Genomic DNA, 24,985 nt, shown 5'->3' on the forward strand with positions numbered 1-24,985 from the left:
CAATGAAGAGGACACAGGTTCGATCCCTGGTCTGGGAAGATCCCGCATGCCTCGGGGCAACTAGCCCATCCCACAACTACTGAGCCCACACTCGAGAACGCTGGAGCCCCAGCTACTGAGCCCACACGCCTCGCCTAATGAAACCCACGTGCCAGCGAACCCACGCTCCACCACAAGAGAAGCCACAGAAATGAGACGCCCGCGCACCGCAACTCGAGAGGAGCCCCCGCTCTCTGCAACTAGAGAAAAAAGCCGGCACGCAGCAACGAAGGCCTAGTGTAGCCAAAAATAGATAAATAAACAAAAACTTTTAAGTAAAAATTCAAAACCAAGCCTCAACTAGATCCACAAAAGAAGGACTTCAGTGGCTAACCCTATGAAGTTGAAGGGTATGGGGAACACCTCGGGCTTTGCGCAGGTCCACCATAACAGAGTAAAATCAAACCTGTGAAAGTTCAAAGTGACTGGCCAGCAGCTGAACTACCTTTAGAGGAAGACAGCAAAAGCAAGAGTCTCTACAACGCCCAGGACACATCACCATCCCAGTATCACTACACAGTTACTACACTTATCAATTATCAATTACTACAATTATCACTACTACAGTTACACTACAGTCAACAATTACTAGACGTGCAAAGAAAGAGGAAAACGTACCAGGTGGTAAATGAAAAGAAGCAGTGAACAAAACAAATCCCCCCGCAACTGTGATGTTAGATTCCGAACAAACAGCCACCAGGATGTGGAAGTTCCAACTGGTATCACCAAGTCCTTACCCAGGCATACACACTCAAAGCTGCCTGTGGAAATTTTAGGGTTTAAGCTTTGTACGTTTGCTTTCTGTCTGAACTGTATTCATATCCTACAGCTCCAGGAGATGCTCGAGAATCTGCATTTTTAACAACTAGTCTCAAAGGTTCTGATGCCCCGTCAGATTCTTAAAACAGAACACTTGGATAAGTATTTTGCCTTCACTTAACACTTTGCCCTCACTTTATACTTTTAAATACTTTGCCTTCACTTTAAGGCAAGTTAAAAAAAAAAAGAGTCAAATTAATTTAGATGTATTAGGCTTCCCCCGTGGCTCAGAGGCTGTGTTAAATGTATGAGTTGGCAGGCAGGCATCAGTCAGCAGTTGCTGGTTAACCAGACTATACAATTAAGAATATTTTAACTCTGATCATTTTGGAGGGAAATGAAAAAACAAAACAAAACAATTCTCTACTTATTTTGAAAAAAATATCTGAGGTTAAATCAAAAGCCACAGACATAAAAGATAATGATTAAGGAAAAAACAGTAGGACATGCTCTGGGTATAATGTAAAGAGAAAAAAAAAATCAGAAGTACAAGCTACTGTAACATCAAGTATATGAATGTACAGTGACAGACATTGTTATGTTTGTGAATAGAAAACAGCCAACAGGAAACATATCAAAATGGTAAAAAAAAAAAATTATTCTAGGTAGTTGGACTGTGTGTAGTTTTAACTTTTCCCCACTTTTCAATATGCTGATTTTCCTTAATGGACTCTCACCTAAAATTTAAACACAAAATGATGGCTTCAGAAACCTTCAATCCAGACACCTCTACTCAACTATAGTAGTTTCTCAATCAGAAAGAGAAGGAAGAAGACAGCATGAATATCACTTCGATCCTTATGCAGGCCAGGAAGACTTTTTTCCTGGCTCCTGAGTGGCTTTATTAGCTTCCGACACTCAATCTCAGACTTCCCATCCCTTGGAGGAATAGGAAGCTGAGACGCGCTCCGCAGTCTCACCAGCACCAAACAACAGCCCAGCAGAAGCGAGCGGCCCGGTGACCCAGGAGGACACCAGAGAAGGGAACGTGAGCCCATACCTGGACGACAGGGTGGCCGCCCGTCGGAGCCTTCACGGCCCCGCGGCTGCCTTCCGTCTCGTAGTGCGCCCGGTGGTGTGGCTTGGGCTGCACCTCGATCCGCAGCTCGTAGGCGCCAGACTGGTGGGAGAGCGGCCACTCGAGCGGAGGGAGGGAGGCCGTCACTGGGATGCTGGAAGGAAGAGCAGACAGAAGCGGTCAGGTGCGCGGGGAGCCACACCCGCTCACCCTGCACAATAAACCTGAACGGCCCCTTTCCTGAAAACCATCCAGCAGGCCCACGGTAAAATGCTGGCTGCTGGGAGACACCTTCCTGAGACATGATGGGCCGGGCGCTTCACAAGGTACAGATCTTTCTCCTGTTTTCTCTTCCGTTTTGATGAAGACGGAATGACTGACGTCTCCATTTCTGAAGCTAATTTCATGACATGTTAGTTCTAGCATGTTTCTAACTGCTGCAACTTCTTTTCCTCTGGGAATTTTGAAAAATATCACCTCCCACCTCTAAAGAATAACCCTTAGTCAGGATGCTTTTTTTTTCCCCAAAGGAGTAAGTGTGGGACAAGGAACTCTCTAACAGAAATCAGGGGTCCCACTGGGTCACTCACCTGCCGTATGACTTTAAGTAAGCAACTTCAACTCTTTTATTCTCAATCTCCTATAACCAAAAATGAACTAGATGGCATCTGAAGTGCTTTTCCAGCTCTTATTTCTATGTCTGATTATCTCAGTAAAAATAAATTTTGAAAGAGGCCATTCCCAGTCATAGTCATTACTTCTCGGGTCAAGTGTAGAACATCTGACCACAGAGAGGTGTCCGGTTTTGGCATGGATGAGCCAAACCACTCCGACTCCCTACAATTAAATGAGGACTAGAGGTCAAGAGCAAGGCTAGAGTTACACACCCAATCTCAAGTCCCAGCTCCATCTCCAAATACCTGTGTGGCTTTGAGCAAATACCTCTATCTCCCTAGGCCTTAGCTTCCTCTACTAAGAAGTGGGGACATTGAGATCATAGAAAGGGCTTATGCACAATAAATGCTCAGTAAATATCAGCTATAATTATTTTTCATGTCATACATTGTATATTTCAAATAAATGTTACTGTTGACAATCTGTATTAATGGTATTGGTAGTGTCAGACAATCTGACTATAGTATTAATCGTATTGAAAGTTGTAAGATCTTTGAGTTCAAGCCATTAAGTTTAATTTTACTGTAAAATCTCAACCCTACCCAGCACACACAACAGGTACTTGATATGAGCTTGGAATTATGTCATTGAAGAGATGTGACTGAAGGCTTGACAATCTACATCTAGAGCATGCACTCAGAGTCCCAGAGACTCTAAAAACATTTTCCCAAGATCACAGAGGAAGACACAGTCAAAGCTCCAGTTTAAGCCTCTTCCTTCTTCCACACCTCTACCTTATGTCTTATCTTACTAATTTATTTAAAATAGGGTCAAGAAAATATTTAATTCATGGAATGAGTCTAGAGCAGTGCCTGGTCTTCCATGAATATTCAGTGGGTGGGCGGATGAACAAGTGGAAGGATAAATGAAAGAATGAACAAGGAGTTTTATTTCAAAGAACCCTCGTATGTTCAAAGTAGCTTTGAAGCTGCAAATGCATGATTTGGGTCACTGTGTCCTGATTTTTCACATGCAGGAGGAAACATTAATCTAATCAGGATAGTCTTTCCTGCTAAGTCCAGAACTGCTAGAAGCTAACATTATCAACTGGACTTAATTAAGCATTTGCAATGAGGTCAATTCTAATCCTTCTCTATTAGAGCAGTTCCGAGGGGAGAGGGGGACAACCCCACAAACTCCATAAGTGCTACAGCTTAACCTGAACATACAACTCAACTTATACTTACATCCTCACTATGCAAGCAAATCTCTAGCCATTCTTTATAATGACATTGCCCCCTGAAGTCCCTCTAACCCTGTAATCTCGGGGTGTCCAAAGTGCCTTTATTTCTACCTTGGCTACAGTTCCAAGATGCCTTCAAGCTTCTGCCTACAACCAGGGTTCCCTCTGTGTTACATATTCTTATTCTCATATTCTCAGTTTAAAATGGTTTAAAGTTAGAAAAATAAGGCTTATTGAAAAATCACTCCACCCCTGTATTAATCAAAAAATAGTGAGTAGAAGATTCAATGCAATACCCCTAAGTACCAACTTCTAACTTTGCTTGCTTCTAGAACAATTAGAATACACTCTTAAGACTCAGACCACTGGAATGAACCTGACATTCTGCACTTGAATTTCAGCCCCTGTGGAGTTATCCACACTCCCTGAGATAAATATCATCATGAGACTTCTTTGAATGACCCATCCTCTCAATCTAATAGAAAACTCTTGGAAATATCTCACTGGCGGGCACAGATTGGCACTTGCAAGGGGCGGAAGGACTCTAACCCATCAGAACCTCTCAGATCAAGCCACATAATAGAGAGGAAAGGGTTTCATATACAAAAAAGTCTCAGCTAAATGCCTCACAATCATATCTTACATTAATGTTCCTCCTCACTCCCAATCATGACACAAGTCATGTTTTGGAGATGGATCCAGGAGTTGATTAGAAAGAACAAGGGGGTCAGGAATCTCAAATTCTGGTTTCCAACTTGGTCATGATCTAGCTGGGTACTGACGGGCGTGTCTCTTCACCTCTCTGAGCCCCGATTTCTCACCCTGCAGCAGGTGGTGTTCTTGATTGGCAGCCCTAAGGTGGCTCCAGGAAACTTGAGCCTCAGAGCTCCATGGCCAGAAGGCCTTTGAAATGACCGCACATTCTGTCCACAGCTGGGAGTAGCCCCTACACAGAGGCAGTCATTGAACATATGAAACCCAGAAACTCCTTTTCTTACGGGACACTGACTGACCTACGATGGCACTAGTGTTCTCAGAACCTGCCCTGAAGACCAGAAGCTCCGTTCAGCCCATTTCGGTCTGGGGTGCAGGGGAGTAGGGGGATTTTGGCATTCAACATTTTACTTGGAAAAAAAAAAAAAAGGCTTGCACTTGCTAAAAGCAAATAACACTTTAAAAACCACTGGAGTAATGGTAACAGCAAAAGGCTTTGATTCTTCACCTGATAAAATAGTATCTGCTCCCAATTGCTGTGCACCTCATTTTCCTTATCATTGAAATGAAGACAAATATATAAACAAACCAGGTTTGGGGGGGGATTGCCTGACACAATCCAGAGAGAGAGCGTATTAGAAGCGTGCCAGGCACACAGCAAGCCTCCTAGCATGCTGGTGACGAGGACCGCCAGTATCATCAAACATCTACTGGGAGCTCAGTCTCCTAGCAGCCAGCTCATCAACCAGGAAGCAACAAAGTGCTTCCTCTACAATGATAAGATTCCCCTGATAACCATAACAGCTGTCTCTTTCATGAGCAACTTATGTAGGTTCTTTGTTGAGTTTGCTATATATTCTCTCACCTAATCCTTAAAAAAAATAAATGAGGTAGGTACTGTTATTATCCTCACCTCACAGGTAATGAACCCAGGAGCAGAGAGGTGCTCAATGAGAATGAAGATTCTGATTGATTGGCAATGTCTGCCTTGGGCATAGCATCAAAAACGTGCTCAACGAGAGAGAACCCTGCGTGACTAGTGATGCCTGATCTGGGCACAGCAGGATGGTAGCCACTCACACGCCCAGGATCACACGGCCTGTGAGCCAGGACTCAGGTCCAGACCGGGAGACCCCCACGTCTACACACTTCAGTTTGCCGAGATTTGAAGCTCCTTGAAGATTCCGGCTCCCACATTTTCAAAGGGCCTCTGTATCACTGATTGCAATATCCAAACACCCAGCAGATGCCCACCAACATCAGTTCTTATAAAAAGATAGTAAACATCATGTGTTGAGGCTACCTTTGTGCTTACTAGAATGTCAGCTCCACGAAGGCAGACTGTCTTTGCCATTTTGTTCACCCTTTTCTCCCCAACACCTGTTGATAGTACCTGGCACACAGTGGGTGTTGGATAAATACTTGTTAAATAAGTGAATGAGTGAACATGCCAGGTGCCTTAGGAGCAATCACAGGCACCCCAGGACTGCATCCTCCTAACAGCCATCTAGGAAATCAGGTACCCTTATACCCACTTTACGGATGGGAAAACTGCCACCCAGAGATTCTTTTCCCCAGAGAATTTCGAGATCTGGCAGCCAGGAACAGAGATAGCCGGGACTGAAAATCAGCCCAGCCCCCCCCGAGTCCCATGCTCATCACCAGAAAACCTCCTCTGAAAAGTGGACCGCGGAGTAAATCCTTTCCAAAGCCAGACTTACCCGCAGATGGGAATGGCGGGCACCAGCTGCTTGGGCCAGGTTGGCGGCACCAGCAAGATGGACTCGGGGGCCGAGTTCCTCCTCTCCTCCTGGTCGCAGGGGCCCAGGAACTCCACGGCCGGGTAGAGGTGGCGGGGCAGGCCAGCCTTGGGCGGGGCGGCGGACACCGGCGACGGGTCGGGGCTGGTCTTCCACATCTTGGGGGGGATCCCACAGGGCGAGTCGCTGGCGAGGCTGTTCAGGGCATCCATGAGGACGGCAGGGCCGGCCGAGGGGGGGTACCCGGCGGGGGCGCCGTCGTCCCGGGGCTGCGGCGAGGGGCTCCGCGAGCGCTGGGGTGAGGCTCCGGGCAGTGGGGCAACCGAGGCCCCGGCGCACGAATGCCGCCGCTTGGTGCCAGGCGACGAGGAGCGGGAGGCCGGACGGGGCACGGGCGAGTGGCGGCCCAGGCAGCTGTCCTCAGCGAGGCCGGTTCGAGGTGACATTATTGGCGAGGTTCTGGGGGAATAATGAGCAGGGATGTTTTGAAACTGGGGGCACAGGTCGTCGGGCCCGCCGTTGTTGGGCGAGACGCAGGGCGAGGTGTAGGGGGAGAAGGTGTCGGAAATGAAGCTGGCAGAGGAGCCGCTGCTAGCGGGGCTCAAGCAAAGCGGCTCGCGGTACCCCTCGAAGCCCGGCACGGGCAGCGTGAACCTCGGGGTGGCCGCCACCCCCGGCAGGGGCGGCTGCTCGCCCAGGAGGCCAGTGTCTCTCACGCGGAAGGGCCCCCCTGCCTGTATCAGTTCGTGGGATGGAGTGATCTCGATCCGAGGGCTCAGGCCCGAGGCCCCCGGTGGCTTGGCCGGGCTCAGAAAGTTCTGGGGCCCCACTCTATCCGGCTCTCGCAGCCGGCCGGGGGGCTCGCCAGAGAGACTGGCCAGGGGGCTGTATGGCTTGAGGCCATAGTCCAGGACATCATCGGGGTAGAGTCCGGAGGGTGGGCTGGCCACCTTATGTGCGCTCGGTTCTTCTGGAAAGAGAAGGAGGGAAGGAGGGGTCTTTTTAAGCCTCTAAAACACAACTCCCCGTGCAGAGCAATCACAGGTTGGGTTTTGCCTCCTGTTTTCTTTTTTTTTTTTTAAATCCCCACCGCACCAAACCCCAAAGCTAGAACCTCCTTCTCTCACAGAAGGAAATTGAGGTGACTTGATCCCAGGTTCCCTGAACAGAGACCAAAGCGGGGAGAGTTTAGCACAGGAGCACGGCCGGCCCAGCGTGCAGCCTCAGCCAGAGACCTGGAAGGCCGGCCGCCCGAAGGCTTCCAAACTTCTGTCCCTTAGAGGAGGTGCCCTTTTATTTCACAATTCAGTTCACGCCATCATATTCACTGGCCACTGAAACAAAAGCTTCCCCAAACAATACTTACCCTGATGCACTCTTATCTATCCTCCTGTCTGGGGTTACTTTGTTTAAATGCTGGTCATAACTCATTAAACAGATTTCCTGTCCCATTGGTGGGTCGTGACCCACAGTTCGAAAAACACTGACCGAGGCCGGTCTGATCATCCTCCCCGTGTGATGCAGCGGCAGGAATGCAAGGGGGAGGCCACACCAGCTCTGGAGCCCTCTCCGGGCTCAAATCCTAGATGTTTGTGCCCACGTGTAAAACGCGGCTTCATTTCCAGCCCAGACTCCCGAGCCATCTCTCATCTCATGCCATTTTACAGATGAGGAAACTGAGGTCCAGGGAGGGGAAGGGAGTCACCCAAATACAGAACAAACAGGACTGGAAATTCCACAGATGAGCTACTCGGCCCCCAAAAGACAGCCATAACTACAGAGCTCCCAAACTAGTAAAATCAGTGGATACAAAATGATCCAATTTTTTCTCTAATTGTGGCCACCTAACTCAGGCTTCTGCTGCCATCTTGAAAGAACCCACTGGCTGGAGGATGAAATTAGCAAAGGAACTACTATTTGTTTCCACCCCCCCATCCTTCCCCTCCTTCAAGCTCGGAGAGTCAACAGAGACCGCCCCCCCCCCCCAACACACACACACACCCTCTCCTTCTACTGGGGTCAGCCTCCACTCTTTCATGCCCTTAAACCCAATCCATCAGCTAAGTCTGACTCCTCTATTAAAAGAGAAACAAGTTAAGTCACCTGCCGCCCCCTCCTGCCACCCTCGCCCACTGAGCCAGTCGCCTCCTCCCTGGTCTGCCCGTTTCCACACTCCCCTTCTCTGCTCTGCTCTCCATGCAGCCGTCTATTGAAATGTCCACTGGAAAGTGAAACCCAGCTCAAAGGCTGTCCCCGAGATGTCCCCAGGACAGCCCTCAGCACGGGCTGGCCCCGGCCTGTCTCCCCACCCGCCTCTCCCCAGGCTGACCCCGCACCAGCCCTGCTGACTTCGTCGCCGGTTCTTCAAGCAGCTCCTGCTGCGGAATCCCCTCTCCCTGGAAACTCTCTGCCATGGCGACCTCCACCTGGCTGCTGCCCTTCCACTCCTTCACACGCCTGCTCAGTCATCAGCTCCCGTGACCGGCCCATCAAAAAGATCATTCTCCACCCCGTTTCCCGGCCACCTTTTCTCCACTAACCCCTGTTAGCAGCTCATGTCACATCAGACCTTATCTGTTTAGAGATCGCATCCTGCTAAAGGGCAGGCAAACACCAGCCCGTGGACCGAAGCTGGTTGTGTGTGTTCATAAAGTTTTATCGGAACGAAGGCGGCCCTGCTCGTGCACACGGAGCCCGTGGCTGGCGTTTGCGCTGTAGCAGCAGCATCGGTGGCCGTGCACAGAGATGCTCCTCTTCCTCTCCGCACTTTCTGGGCCGGCCGCCCTGGAGGAGGTGCTGTCTGGTTGAGCTGAGCTGATCTTACAGGGTTTGCGTGGTGCCCCTCCTCAGCTGGGAGCCCAGAAATGACTTTCCACAGCTCCCGGGGTCAGGATAACCTCAACTAGGCCGGCCAGGCGGAGCCTCTGCTGCCCCTCCGGCCTCTCCTCTCTCTCTGGACTCTGGCCGAGCTGGCTGGTCTTCTCAGAAAGTGCCAAGCTCTTTTCTGCCTCAGGACCTTTGCACTTGCTGTTCCCTTGGCTCAACAGCTCCTTCCCCAACCCCACCCAGCCCTCTTCTCTGGGTAACTAAGGCCACTCCTTCATTGGAGTTTTGCTGAAGTGTCACACGCTCCCAGAAGTCTTTCCGACCTTCTAGACGAGATCAGACCCCACGCACACGTCCCTGCTCTGCTCCACTGCACTCCTCACAATTCTAGTTCAGTAATTCTCCAGCTACTTGCTTATACCGTTGGCCTCTCACCCAGCTCCCTCAGCCCCCACTGCACCCCTAACACCTGGACAGGATCTCCCACAAAGCAGGCCCTCCAAGAATATTGTCAGTCTGCTGAATAAATGAATAAAGCACGAAATATTTAAATTGCTACTCAAAGATGCCAACATCGAAACCAAAAGGTAGACAGACAGAACTTCAAGAGGGGGTGATTTGGTAATATCAAAATTCCAAATACATGTACACTTTAAACCATGCAATGGCACTTTCAGAAATCTCTCCTGCAGGTATACTCCTGTGTGCAATGTGATGTGTTCATAAGTTTAATTAGTCCAGCCCTGTTCTTAATCCCCCTGAACTGGAAGTAACTTTCTATCCATTGGCTGGGGATGGGTTAAATTCTGTCGTTCATACAGTGAGATATAATGCAGCTATAAAAGGGTGGAAAAGGTTCTTTTTGCATTGATATATAATGACCAGCAGATAGTGTTAAAGATGCACACAGTATGCATGAGATAGAAACAGAGGGTGAGTGTGTACACACACTCACACACACACACATACACACAATGCTGATGGGTACATAGGTTTTTCTCTGGAAGTCTCAGGTAACAGGGACCTCCTCCAAGGAGAAGAACTAAGTAGTAATAATGGGGCAGAGGCAGGAAGGAGACTATGATTTCTGTATTATGTTGAGAGTAGAAATACAATTTTCAACGGACATGTTTTTATTTTATTCCGTTCCAAGGGGAGCAGAGTGACGTGAGATGATCTCGAGTAATGACACCTGGTTTGGGAAGCAGGGAATTGAGTCCCAGTCCTCCTCTGCCACAAACTAGCTGTGTGACCTTGGAAAAGTCCCCCACTCTCTCTAGGTCTTGACCTCCTCATTTGGAACAGGACAATGTTAAACCCAACCTGTCTCCTTGGCTGCTTCTGGCTCTGAAATCTTTTCATTTTTCTAGCTAGAGTCTATAGGGTCTAAGATTCTCGTAAAGCTGCAGTTCATTATCAACTTGCATTTGGGCCTGCAAACACACACACACACACACCCCTTCCTGAGGGGTAAGAGAGCACAGATTTTTAATCTAGGAAGAGATCCAGGTCAAATCCATGTTTGACAACAGTCTGCAAAACAAAACACAGAAAGCCTCTTAGCAAAAATTCCAGCCTTATCAGAAAAACTGAGCTGCATCTTAGCAGAAACACCCTCCTCGGGCTGATGTGAAAGTCACAGAAAACTTAAAAACACACATCACTCACACTCTTAGGCAGCAATGAAAAACAGAAAGGCCAGTCTCTGCTGAGCAAAAGCATTTAAAGTATTTACATTGGTTTTAATTAATCCAAGCAGTAGAGTGTCTTTTTCTTTTCTCTCCCGGGGATTTTGAAAGTTTACCCACAAGCAAGGAATATGGAGGTAATTTATAATTATTTAATTCTCAGTCGCCTGGGCATTTGACAGTAATTCTCACAGACAAAAGGCTCCTCGTTCAGCTATCCCTGTGAGTAGCGAGGGTTCCTCGCTGGGTCTGTAAATCGCTGCCACCCTTGCAGACAGCTCCCCTGCAGCCCACGCCATGCCCACGCAGCCCTGGGCCAAGTTTCTTTCATTTCAGAAGCACCCGGTTCTCTCAGAAGGGTTTCCAAAGAGCTTGCTTTTCTTACCACTTGCATGATCTTTGCTATATTCATGTACCACCAGTGAATATTATTTACTTAATATTTCTATTTAAATTCATTCACATATGACTTCTTTTTTTTTTTTTCAAGGAAACTTCACACTGCTGCCACAAATGGAAAATCAGTGTCACCTCCATAAATAGAAGGGAGGGTAAAAATACAATCAAAATAAAAGTTACTAACTTCAAGTGAGACACCGTTGCTAGCCCAAGTCTCCCAGCCTCAGGCCCACTTTTTCTTCCTCCTCGATGCTCATTTTTTTTAAGTAAGGCATTATTTCTACATACAGATTTTGAGTGTACAGTTCAATAAGTTTTGCCCAATGTTCTATTCCCTGGTATCCATTACCACAATCAAGATGTAGGACATTTCCACTACCCCAGAAAGTCTACATTTTTTCAAAGCTGGAAGTGGGAGGAAGAAATGGCAAATGTCAGGAAAGAAAGGCATTAAAGATACAATGACGCCTGATGGAGGCCTCACTCCTAAGGAGATTAAAGGGAAGCAGCTTTGCCAAGAGGATGGCCCTCTTATGTAATGTGCCCATAGGAGAGCATAAAACCATCTCACGTGCCGTGGGAGGCACCTGGCCCACACTTGATGCCTCAGTGTTCAGAAAGAGATGGAGTGGAGCAGAGATGGGGGATTCAGAGGTTGCTGCTCTCGGTCCTCTGTGCCTCCATGCCTTTGCGCATGCTGTTCCCGTGGCTCAGAACACCCTTCCATACCTCTTGTCCTCACTTCTCCTAGCAAGCCACTATTTGTTCATTAAGATTTCACTTGGGCCACCTCCTCTTGAAAGCCCTCCCTGATTTTCCCTGGCTGGCTCAGACACTACAGACTCTGCAGGGTGGCCAGAACTTACAGAGTCATGTAGGGAAGTCTATCAAGTACAGACTCACTTCTCCGTCTCCCTACTAGACTGTGAGCTTTCTGAAGACAGGCTAAGGTCAATGATAATAACTGTAATAACAACCGTAGCAGCGGCTAACATTTATTGAGAATTTATATGGCAGGCTCTGATGTAAGCACATTACATGTAGTCCATTCCTTAATTCTCACAACCTATGAGATGGGCGCTGTTTACTCCCCTTTCACAGATAAGTTAACTGAGGTACAAACAGATGAATTAACTTGCCTGAGGCCTTGCAACTTGAACCCAGCAGACCTGAGACCAGGGATTCTCAACCTCTAGACTACCGATATTTAAGTGAAGTGAAAGTCGTTCAGTCGTGTCCGACTCTTTGCCACCCCATGGACTATACAGTCCATGCCCTTCTCCAGGCCAGAATACTGACATTTGGGGCTAGAAAATTCCTTGCTGTGGAGGCTCTAGGATGTTTAGCGGCATGCTGGCCTCCGCCCACTAGACGTCTGTAGCATCCGCAGTCCTTGCTCAGTTTGAACAAGCAGAAGCATCCCCGGCTTGCCAAGCTTCTCCTGCCAGGCAGAACCGCCTCCAGCTGGGAACCACTGCTCCAGGCCTGACAGCTCCAGGGCCTCCCCCGGGGCCTGCACACGGCCAAGGCCCCAAACACTGCTGGGAACATCAGCCCATGAGTCACACCTGAACTGACTCAGAAACGGGACGTCGGCTCCCTGGGAGCCCTGGCAGGTAAATCGCTTCTGCAACAGACATCTGAGAGTCCGCGTAGAGAGAGACCACCGCCCTCCCTTTTCCATCAGGTTCTCAGGGGCTCACCCCACATCCAGGCACCATGAATGTTTGGGGGAACCTCTGGCCACTCTCTAAAACCGGAAGACGAGAAGGCTGGAGCGGCCACTCCAGCCCCACCACAGCAGGGCGTCTGCATGGAGATCCGGGTCTCGGTCAATACACGGGGATAGAGGCCCCCCACTCCACGGCCTTGCCCCCCGGCTGTGTGACCTGGGGGACCTCTGAGTCCTCATGTATAATACGGGGCTGAGGTTGGTGACAGTACCCACCTGACACTTCATCTCATGCACATGAAGCCCAAAACACACAAAATAAACACTCAATAAATAAGGCCTTTTGGTATATTATTATTATTATTATATTTGGTATATTATATTATTATTATGGAAAGAATTTTCATTTAAGTTTCTCTGCTTTCATTTGGCTTCCCTGGTGACTCAGGTGGTAAAGTATCTGCCCGCGATGCAGGAGACCTGGTTTGATCCCTGGGTCAGGAAGATCCTCTGGAGAAGGGAATTGCAACCCACTCCTGTATCCTGGCGAATTTCATGGACAGAGGAGCCTCGTGGGCTACAGTCCCTGGGGTCACAAAGAGTCAGACACGACTGAGTGACCAACACTTTCTGTTTTCATTCCCTTATTTTACAACTTAAAGTGTGATACACACCAGCCCCCCAGGGACTTCTTTTAAAAAAGAAAAAGGGAAGAAACCTTTATAAAAATAAAATGGATCGGTCAGCACTTTGAATTCTCTTTTTCTGCTAGCCTTCAGGAAATATGTGGGGTAGGTAAAGAATGCCTCCGACACTCCTTCCATTCCAGGCTTTGCCCTTCTTCTGGGCTACCTGGGAGCTGATCAACTAAATCTTACTAAAGTGTTAGCGTCACACTAAGTTCAATGGACATGAGTTTGAGCAAGCTCCAGGAGATGGTGAAGGACGGGGAAGCCTGGCGTGCTGCAGTCCATGGGGTTGTAAAGAGTCGGATATAACTGAGCGACTAAACAACAAAGCTAACTGCAACAACAAAAGTGATTCTCCGTAACACATCTCTACCGCTCACTGGACACCAAGAACCACTCTATGAATTTAACAGAAACTGGTGTTTGTCTTACAGGAGCCCTTCGAAGCAGGCGATAGTGTCCTCATTTTCTAAATGGGGAAAGTGAGGCTCAGAGAGGGTGATTAATTTGCCCAAGATCACACAGCTGCTAAGTAGCAAAACCAGATTTGGTCTCAGGCAGCCCAGCTCCTCCAGCCCCGTAACTCACAAAAGGGAATATTTCCTGGATCGTGAGGCCTTCACCCCAACACAGAAAACTGAGGTGTCCCCAGGACAGGAACTGCTCCCGAGCCCCATGAGGAGGTAGGCTGCCCTAGACAACGGAAGACACAGATTCCTTTCTTCTGGAATACTCATAATCCCTCCGTTTGCCCCAGGATTGAGTCAACGATTATTTAAAAACCTCACTCTGGCCACACGGAGCTCTCTGCCAGCTCCTGCCCTCCTGAGCCTCCGGCGGGCCTGTTGCTCACCCTGAAGGACACACGGCCAAGTCTGAGACCGCCGCCAGCGCCAACCCACCGGCCAACAGATCGCTTTTGAAAAAAGGAACAGCAAGAGAACATCTTCTCTCCGCAGAGGACAAGCGGGTGGAATTTTCAGGAAGCAGAATAGAATGACCAAAATAGAAAGCCAGCTCAGGAAGCTCCAGGAGGCGTCTGCCCTCAGGAGGGGGAGGGGCCGCGCAAGCTGGGGCGCTTGGGCTTCAACATTTAACAGGAGAGGAGCCAGGATACGGCCCGGCATGGAGACCAGACGCCCCTCGGGCCAGCGGCCGAGCCCCAGAGCCACGGTCCACCCCAGTCTTAAGCGACAGACCCACCGCTCACACCCCGAGGTGGTGGGAGGCCCGGGCCCCGGGTTTGAGACATCACAGTCTGTTGCCATGGCAACAGCGTGAAGATGCCACAAACTGGCGGCTCACGCGTGCAGCAGGAGGGCGGGGAGAAGGGGGAGGCAGGGGGTCCCGGGGTCCCGCCCCTCCCCTCCATCCCTCTGCTCTCATAACCCCCTGTGTGTTCGGGCCTGCAGGAAACGTCAAGAGGAGCCGAAGCTGGATGGACTTCGCATCTGGCGGCTTGCACCACCTATAGGAAAGACCTTCTTTGAAAAGTTACAGATTGCGCTTTGAGCAACACATTCAGCACCTAGCAAACTTTCCAACAGGCCCCCCATGCCCCTACGGCCCCCAGCAGATACACATGCGGGCGGTAATTGGATTCCCGATCAATGAATCGTGTGTGTTAATGATGACGGGGAGAATCAGGTGGTCACACCCGTCATTCAGAGATGACACACACAGACGCAGGGCGTGAGAGGTGAGAAATTCCATCCAGCTAAGTCAGGTCCAGAGATGCCAGCAAGGGAAAGAAGGCAGTTTACCATCCTGTCTCGTTCAACGTGGAACCACTGGAAAAAGCCACCGTGACTGCCGTGCTCTTCGCTGACCCCGCCCCGGCTAAGACAGCTGTCTACCTTCACCAGACAGCACAGAAAGCAGCACTCAGCCCTGCCTCCCAGGCAGCCTGCCACGAGGCCAAGCGCCCGAGACCCAGGACCCAGGACAGTGTGCAAGCTCCAAGTCTTACAGACTGGCCACTGGCATGGCTGTCTGCAAAAACACACGCACCCGCGTGTCTTCCTTTTGGAGAGAAGTGGAGAGGTGTGTGGAGTCTGCCAGCCTCAAGTGCAGCTTCTGGATGGGAGGGCAGGGCCCAGGCATCTGATAGACATGAAACCCCACCTCGTCCTCAAATTGGGAATGGAAAGAACCGAGTGGAATCATTCCATGGGGCCCTCATGTTTTCAAGAACTTCAGAGACCTTCCCATCTTCCTTCATTCACTGCGCCTCGAGGTCTCCCGTGTACTATGTGGCTGACAAGCACCTGGAAGGCAGGTACCATCTACTCTGTGTCACCGAGGGGGCCAGGGAGGCTGAGCGGGGTGGGGATTCAGCCCCAGTCACAAGAACAGTCAGGTCAGGGACTCTTCTGGCGGTCTAGAAGACTTCGCCTTCCAGTGCAGAGGCGTGGCTTCCATCCCTGGTTGGGAAGCAGAGATCCCACGTGCCTTGCGGCCAAAAAACCAAAACATAAAACAGAAGCAAGATTGTAACAAATTCAATAAAGGCTTTTAAGAAATGATCCACATCAAAAAAAAAAAAAAAAATCTTTTTAAAGAAACCAGGGGCAGAGCTAGGGTTCAAACTGAGACATCATTTAGATGCCATAAGATATTGGAAGTACACCTTTTTACAAATGTGCATCCACCATTCAAGACACAGAGTGTTTCCATCCTGCCAGATGGTTCCCTAGTGGCCCCACCCAGCCAATAACCCTCATTCAGGGGGACCCACTCGCCTCCCTTCCCTCACTATGGCCTGGGTTTGCCTGCTTTGACCATCACATAAACAAAACCGTATGGAATGTACATGTACATGATGTAAATCTCAACCTTATGTCTGAGATTTAACCATGTGGTATGCAGGTATGGTTTCTTTTTCATGGCCGTGTAATAGTCCATAAGATGCCGACATCAGACTTGGCTTATCAGTCACCATGCCGCACCGCCTCCGTTTTTCAGGAAGACAGCCCTTTGAGATGGAATTTGTGCCTCAGAGAGGTCCCTGTCTAAGAGCAGACAGTCTCTCCGCATTTGTCACACGGCACACAGCAGAGTGTGACTTCCGGCGACTTCCTTGCCAAAAGGAGAAGAAAAGATCTGGTCAGAAGAATCAACCAGAAACAGACCTCAGATGACCCTCCCTCCGAAACAGGGTGCTTGCGGCTAAGCCAACTCTCTGTCCAGGTCCTGCACAAGGAGACGCGGGCAGGGGCCCGGCTGCCTTCTCTGCTTTGATTCCTCCAACTCACTCAGCAAAGACCCCCTCACCTTTATACCAGTGCCTCAAAGAGCTGTGCCCCTCACTGAGCCCCACAACCCCTGACACAGCGTGCAAAGCTGGTTTCCACTTTTCTTTCAGCCAACTTGAAATCCAAGTGCAAACTTCCCCTTGAAGACAGTGGGGGCCCCTGGAACCCCTGGCCAGGGGCAGAGACTTAAAATTAATACCTGATTGACAGATGGCTTCTTTATTTACACTCATCCCCAGGAGCTTTCACTTCAGTCCCCTATTCCCGGGGGCGGGACCACGTCATCAGAGGCTCCTGCCAACCCCGGGCATTAATGACCTCCTCCTTTCTCCATGGCAACAGAGATGAGGTCACGGGTTGTGGATTTCACACCCGGAGCCCACCTTCTCGGGATCACGCAGGTAAACAACCCCTTTCTGTGGTCTTTACAATAACTTTGGCAAGCACTGCAGACGTCAAGGCTCCCCCCACCCCGCCCCACACTCATTTAACAGGCCACCTTTCTCAGCACGCCCAAGCAGGTTTGTTTTGATAAGGACCTTTATAAATCCTGAGCTTTTTCAGGCAACTTTCTTACCTTCAGAAAGCTCACTCAGGCGTGGCTCAATTAAAATTCACATAGAAGCACTGGCTTTTAGAAACGCATCTTATTAACTGAAACAGGCCCAAGTGGGAAAATGCTCTTTTTTCTCAAAACCTCAGGTCAGGACGCACAGAGGGTCCCAAACGCCAACTCAGGGAAAGCAATCTCTCTGCTGTTCCTGCAGCATCCTCTCTACCTTGGATATATTTCTCTGCAGAAGAAAACAGAACTAAAAGTCTAAGGCATAGAACTTCAGACCTAAATGCCAGTTTGTAAGGGACGCAAAGGACCAAAGGACACAAAACACCACCACAGGGACCCCACTGGCAAAATAGAGGCCAGTACAAGAAAAATGACCCTGCTTCTTCAACAAAGGCAAGAAAACAGACTGGTGGGGATTTTTATAAAATAAAAGAGATCTAATGGCCATGTCAATGAATTCCAGTGTTAGGATCTTGTCTGGATCTTGGTTCAAACAAATTAACCATGAAAAGACACTTGTGAGACAAGCAGGAATTTTAAACACTGGACATTTGAAATTAAATATTATGGCTTTTTGGGGCTTCCCAGGTGGCACTAGCGGTAAAGAACCCGCCTGCCAATGCAGGAGACTTAAGAGACGTGGGTTTGATCCCTGGGTCAGGAAGATCTCCTGGAGAAGGTCATGGCAACCCATATTCCAGTATTCTTGCTTGGAGAACCCCATGAACAGGATCCTGGCGGGCTACACAGTCCATAGGGTCTCAAAGAGTAGGACATGACTGAGTCAACTTAGCATGCAATACAGCTTTTCAGGTTTGGTAATGGTATTGGATTTTTCTCAGGAGCCCTTATATGTGAGAGCTACATTCTATTTATTAGTAAAATACTCTATCGTCTGCAATGTGATTTAAAGCAAGCAGCAGCAGAGATGCAGAGAGCGTGTGGAGGTGGGGGAGAAATAAGACTGGCCTTCAGAGGGTAACCGTCAAAGCTGGGTGCTGGGAACAGGGGAGCTGATGATACCATTGTCTCTACTTTTCCACATTCTGGACAAAGTTCAGGAAAATGTCACAGGCCGTTCCTCTTGCTCTGGGGGGACCCGCGGCGGGCTCTCCTCCAGGTGGGAAAGCTGACACACCCCAGAAAGAGCCCCAGGGCGAGTCCTGCCTTCTGCCCGGAGCTCGGTTTGGGACCAGTAAGTAAAACCCAACCTCGCACCAGCCCAGCGAAGCCCGGTCTGGCCGGAGCTCCGTGGAGCCTGTGGCTGTTTCCTGTGCTGGGGAGGGAGGAAAGAGGAAGTCCCTTCGTGGTGGGAAGCCACAAGACATCCATCACGCTGCCTTCCCAAGGCTGCCTCGTCCTGGCCCAGGCTCGGGGTCCCGCAGCCGGGGCAGGACACCTGAGAGGGCCCCGCCTCTCTGGGAAGCAGCCTCAGGGAACCTTGCAGCCTGAGAGTCTGGACAACTGAGAAAGCTTTTGCAGCCGGCCTAGTTCTGGGGCTGAGGCAGGGGCCCATGCCCAGGCAAGCTTTTCATCAGAACGGATCCCTACACAGGGCTGCCCCGTGGCTCAGTGGTAAAGGATTCACCTGCCAATGCAGGAGGCAAGGGTTCGATCCCTGGGCCGGGAAGATCCCCTAGAGGAGAGCACGGCAACCGACTCCAGTATTCTCACCTGGGAAATCCCATGGACAGAGGAGCCTGGCAGGCTACAGTCCATGGGGTCGCAAAGAGTCAGACATGACTGAGCATGCATGCAGATCGCACATAAGTTAGATATCATGCTATGATGCTGACTGAAGCCCCGCGGCCAGCGACTCATCCCCAAAAACCGTCTTCTCTTAAGGCTCAGGATTCCTCAAAGGCCAAGGCAGGGACTCTCCCCTCCAAGGACCCAGTGCTCTCAAGAAGTTGGGTGAGCCAGACGGTGTCTCAGAGCCCACCCCCCCTGCTCCCACCCTGCCGTCCGACCTTCACACAGCCTGGCTGCCCACACTCAGTCACACCGCCTTGTGGGACCCTGCCATCACCACCCCCATTTCACAGATGAGAAAACACAAGCGGAGAGGATCAAAATCACCTGCCCGGAGGCAAACCACTAAGAAGGGATTATGCAACTTCTCATCCATTTATAAGGCAATGATTTATTGCTTGCTTGTTAATGCCAGGTACTTCAGCTGGCCAAGGTCAAGCAAGTAAGAGACAACTAAGTCAGAATTTCAAGCCAGGATTTCCTGACTTCAGTCCTGTTGCTGTGGCTTATTGAGCCAATGGCCGTGGAGCTGGGGGGGGACACGTGCCCCGGGAGGCATGCTCGACAATCCACTGGGACGTAGAAAGAAATTTAGAAACAGCAGAACTCCAGTTTATATTCTGTCCTTCCCCACTTGGGTTTTTGTCGCATATTTTATGAGTATAACCCCATTAGGATAGCAGCGAACATACCATTGATAATTATATAGATATCAAAACACCATGGGTGAATGCACCCCATGTTGGCATTAAGGGTACCCAGGAAAGCTGGGGTCAGTAAGATCCGGGCTGAGCTGTAGTGCTGACGGCAGGGACGTAGGACCCCAGCTGCCTGGGCTCGAGCCTGTCTTGCCATGTACTTCTCATGACTCAGCAAAAGTGAACTGACCCCCAAGAATTCTGACTTCATGGTTCCTGGGTATGCCTGAAAGATTCTACTCTGTAGCCAGGATTAAGGACCACTGGCCACCAATGCAAGTGTATTCAATCCCATCGTCCTACAGGACTAAAAAGCCTTGGGAGCCAACTCAAATAACACAGCATTAAGATTTTAAGAGCCTCTACTTCTGATCAAGGGCTTCCCTGGGAGGTCAGTGGTAAAGAATCCGCCTGCCAAATGCAAGAGACACGAATTCTATCCCTGGGTCGGGAAGATCCCCTGGAGAAGGAAATGGCAACCCACTTCAGTACTCTTGCCTGGGAAATCCCATGAACAGAGGAGCCTGGCGGGCTACAGTCCCTGGGCTCACAGAGAGTCAGACACGACTGAGTGACGAAAACAACTTCTGATCAAAAGCCGAGGGCACCTGAAGAACAGACGGCCTTTAATCTGGGAAAACATATGTTCCACAGTAAAGAATGATTCGGGCAACTTTCTCCCTCGTTCTTTCACCTCCCTTGACAAGGCCACTGCTCAACTCAGCCCTCATTTCACCTCTCCAGCTGCACCTGGAGACACTATTTGTACAAAGCAGGCTTATTAAGGCTTGTCCTTAACTCGACACAGACGGCAACGTCTCTGAATGTCACATGTGTTTAGCGAACTTGCTTGCTTAGGGTAGAGCTCTATTTTTAGTCAGCACCAAAAAAAAAAAAAAAAAAGCCACGATACTATATATCAGAACCTCATTTGTCCCTATTTGTTTACCAGGCTGTGTCCCACGCTGGCCTGGGGGCCAGACAAGGGCAAGACCACATTTCATTCATCTCTGTACTCCCACAGGGCCTGGCACAAAACCAGCATTCAATGAGTGTTTGCTTGAAAGAATGAGGCTTTAATTGTGCCCTGTGAACGGGCGGAGAGCAGGTGGCCCTGAGGTGAAGTGCAGGTGACATTAGAGAATGGGCTGCAGCAGGGTCTGTGACTCTGCCTGAAAATGGTGTAAAAGGTGAAGCATGGGCAAGAGGGGATAGGCGGTGGGCACAGTATGAGTGGTGGGGCCGGGGGCTTCCCTCATAGCTCAGTTGGTAAAGAATCAGCCTGCAGTGCAGGAGACCCCAGTTCAATTCCTGGGTTGAGAAGATCCCCTGGAGAAGGGATAGGCTACCCACTGCAGTATTCTTGGGCTTCCCTTGTGGCTCAGCTGGTAAAGAATCCACCTGCAATGCGGGAGACCTGGGTTCAGTCCCTGGATTGGGAAGATCCCCGGAGAAGGGAAAGGCTACCCACTCCAGTCTTCTGTCCTGGAGAATCCCATGGACTGTTTGGTCCTTGAGGTCGCAAAGAGTCAGACACGACTGAGCGCCTTCCGATTCCGGTTTGTCCGGTGCCGAAGGTACGCACATGTGTAGAGTGCTCCTGCAGTATACGGGACCTGAGGCTTTCATCAGCCTTTCAAAGGTCTGTGACCCAAAGACTTCGAGGATCAGCAGAACAAACTATAAGCAATGGTCAGGAGTCCATTTTCCTTTCTGAAAGGTCAAAGTTAACGCCACATGCATCAGCTTACCAGAGGAGGGACACGCTAGACCCACCGAGGCAGACTAGAAGCAAGCCCTCCCACCGCGGCCCAGAGAAGATCTGGCACCTCTGGAGGTGACCGGGGACCCCCGGGGTCCATCCATCTTTCCCAGGGTATTACAAGTTGGAAGAAGTAAGAATGCATTGAATTCACGTGCACATGCAAAGAAATTAAACTTCTGATCTGTCTACCGACAGCCAGCATGCCTCTCCCCTCCAAGGTGGTCTCAGTAGCCCTGGTCAGGGCTCCCATAGCCCTGTCTGCCTTCTTTCTATTACTACGTATTTAGCTCTTTCCCTCAAAAGAAAATAAGAGTTTACTTTGCATGCCTCTAAGCAAATAAATCTGGAAACTCAGAAAGGTGAAATGGATGATTTCCTAGGAAGATAAAGTTTACCAAAACGGACTCCAGTAGAAAGAGAAAATGTATACAGCCCAATTCCCATAGACACAATCGAGAAAGTTATCACAGACCACCACCATAAAAGGCACCAGGTCCAGATGGCTTCACAGGGGAATCCTATCAGAATTCGAGAAACTGGATAGTCCCAATAATACACACATTGTTCCTGAACATAGAGGAGAAATTTAAACTTGACAGCACACCAAAAAGGACATTACAAGTATCACTCATGGTTTAATTGCTAAGCTATGTCCAACTCTTGCGATGCCATGGACTATAGCCACGGACCAAACCCAGGTCTCCTGCATTGCAGGCAGATTCTTTACCGACTGAGCCACCAGGTGAATACTGCTAAAAGAAATCTTAAAAAAATATTATCCAGTAGATGCCAGGCCCACCACTATAAGAAAATAATACACAGTGACCATGTGGGGTTAATGCCAGGAACGTCTCAACATTAGGAAATCTATTAACATAAATGATCTTAGAATAAAATCATATTTTTCCATAGATGCTAAAAAGTCTGTGGCCTAACTCAACTCCCATCCCTAATCAAAACGCTCATGAAAATAGAAATGGATAGATACATCCCGAACATAAACACACATGACTCAATTCTAAAGCTAACGCTAAAGATTCTCCTGCCTGGGTCGGGAACAAGGCAAAGGATGCCTACTTTCCACTACCATGTAGATGCTACTGGAGATGTTAGTCAATGCAATTAGACAAGAAAAACAATTAGAGGGACTGACTTGCTGAGGGCAGGGATTGGGTCTCATTTTCTATTACATCCCCAGGATCTAACACCACAGGAGCTCAATAATTAGATGGATGAGTAAATGACTAGTGACTCACGTGAATTGAGCACCTCTATTAACGAAATCAAAGGTTTAATAAAAAGCTAGTGACAAAAAAAAAAAAAAAGCTAGTGACAAATCACACCGTGTTAACTGATTTGAATGGGTTAAGCCATCAAGGCAAACAGCTCTATGGGGTAAGTACCATCATTCAATCACGCGACAGCTGAGCAAACCGAGGTCCAGAGAGATTAAAGGACTTACCCAAGATCATCTTGCCAGTGTTTTACATTCCAGTCTTGCATGGTGCTAGGCCCCTAACTGCTCTGTATGTGTCTCTCATCAAGTGAGGGGACGAGAAGCTCACACAGTAGATCAGAAAGCAGGCTCTGGAGGAGGACTCCCAGGTTCACATTTCAGCTCTGCCGTTTACCAGCTCTGCTTTCTGGGGAAAGTTCCTTCACCCCTCTGTGCCTCATCAACCCCCTCTACAAAATGAAGATGACAACCTTCTACCAAGTGTGTACCTTCTATGCTTGGAGGAGTACTACACGGGCTGATAACAGCTGCCACACGCTCAAGTTCCATAAAATAAGCATCTGACTTCCCCCAGCTCCCTACATGCCATCACCAGTTCCTGACAATGTCTGTCCCCAGAGCAATCCTCTTCCTTCCTTGGTCTTTTGCCAAGCCCATTGTCCAGAGTTAAAGAGAACACCCCACCAACATATTGTCACGTGGGACAAAGCCCATTAGCAAGACACGGGCTAGTGTTGACCCTTGGGGAGTTCCATCATTCGGAAGCAGAGAAAAGTGACTGCTATTAGCATCTGGGTGAGCCTGAGCCCGACCCACATGTGGGACAGCTCGCTTCAGCCTCTCAAGGCTCGTGACATCCCTTCTCTTCCTGAGCCCCGATGTTTCTGTCCTGGTGCCGTCCCAGCAAGGAGTGATTCCAGATTCCAGAGCATAATTCCTTATCTTTAAGTTGGGCTGCATGTTTGGCAAGGAGTAACTTTATGGTGGAGGAACCTGCCAAAGCTTACCTCAGCCAGGAGATCAAGGCTATCATCAATAATGACAAATCATGTTGATGGTAGGTACCCATGATAGGATGTGATGGAAATGGTCACTTTACCTCTGTGGTCTTCCTCCCCCAAAACCCATAGCCCTGTCTAACCACGAGAAAAACATAAGACCCCACTGAAAGGACATTCTACAATGTACCTAGTCAGTAGTCCTCAAAACTGTCAAGCTCATTAAAAAAAAAAAAAAAAAGACAATCTGAACAAAGTATGGACTTAGCTTCATAAAACTGTATCATAATATTGGCTAATTATAACACATGCGTTACTAACGAAGGATGTTCCTCCTATGGGGAGCTGGGTGTTGTGTATACAACAGCTCACTGTACTCTTTACAATTTTTCTGTAAATTTAAGACTGTTTCCAAAAATAAAGTTTATTTTTTTAAAAGATAGATTCTGGGGCCTTCACCGTGGTCATTTAGACACCCATCTGGCGGCCACCAAGCACCCCTTTGCCAAGAAAAACTATAAAAAGCGCCTCCCATCAGATTTGGCTTGGAAACTATTTCCCCGGAAATCTCCCCGCTGCAGGGAAAAAAAAAAAAAAAATCCGTTGATTGTGAATCTGGGAGGGGTGTAAGTATTCCCTCCAAACATGACTTTAATCTTAACGAAGAGCAAGACCACTGATGCTAGAGGGATCATTTGCAGATTCTTAATTGTATCTTTTCAAAGCAAAGGATGGCCTCCAGGTTGCAACTCAAGACGACTGGTCTCTTTGGCTGGCTAATTATTTCCATCTCCAGCCAAAATAGAGAATAATTACTAAGTACCATCTTCACTTGGTATCCGAGTGAAGGGCATCTCTGAAGTCAAAGCAAGCCCCTCACCTAAGGAGTTTCACCTGAAGACGCTGCGGAGGGCAAGTTAAAACTTCTCTGCCTCCGCAGCATCTCTGGGAAACAGCAAACCCGGGCGAGTCCGGAAGGGCCTCCTCCACACACCAGCCAGCACAACCCCTTCCTGCTCCCCCGATGCAGCCAAGCCCAAGTGCATCTGGAAGTCACCAGCAGGCCTGCCCCCAAGGCTTCAAGAAGCACTGTCTGGGCTAGGCTGTCAAAATCAGGAAGCCTGGTTGGGTTCTTCTGTTTTTTTCCAAGACAACCTGCTAACCAGAAAAATACAGTGAGGCTGGGTGTGCGACCGACCGCCTCGTCTGACCAAGGCTCCTGTGAAACACGTGA

General features: G+C 49.2%; 1 protein-coding gene across 6 annotated transcripts in view; it reads right to left on the bottom strand.

Moving 5' to 3' along the window:
* Positions 1-24,985, bottom strand: part of NFATC2 (nuclear factor of activated T cells 2) — a 158,722-nt gene that overhangs the window by 115,664 nt on the left and 18,073 nt on the right. For 4 of the 6 annotated variants that reach the window (XM_043480063.1, XM_043480064.1, XM_043480061.1 and 1 more), the window contains exons 2-3: positions 6,170-7,178; positions 1,859-2,030 (exon numbers count right to left, since the gene is read on the bottom strand). In XM_043480063.1, coding sequence (XP_043335998.1) covers positions 1,859-2,030; positions 6,170-7,178 — 1,181 coding nt within the window. The remainder of the gene's footprint in view (positions 1-1,858; positions 2,031-6,169; positions 7,179-24,985) is intronic. The other 2 variants (XM_043480066.1, XM_043480067.1) reach the window with 1 other exon arrangement.

Source organism: Cervus canadensis, chromosome 10 (genome assembly GCF_019320065.1).
Source record: "Cervus canadensis isolate Bull #8, Minnesota chromosome 10, ASM1932006v1, whole genome shotgun sequence".
Lineage (NCBI taxonomy): Eukaryota > Metazoa > Chordata > Mammalia > Artiodactyla > Cervidae > Cervus > Cervus canadensis.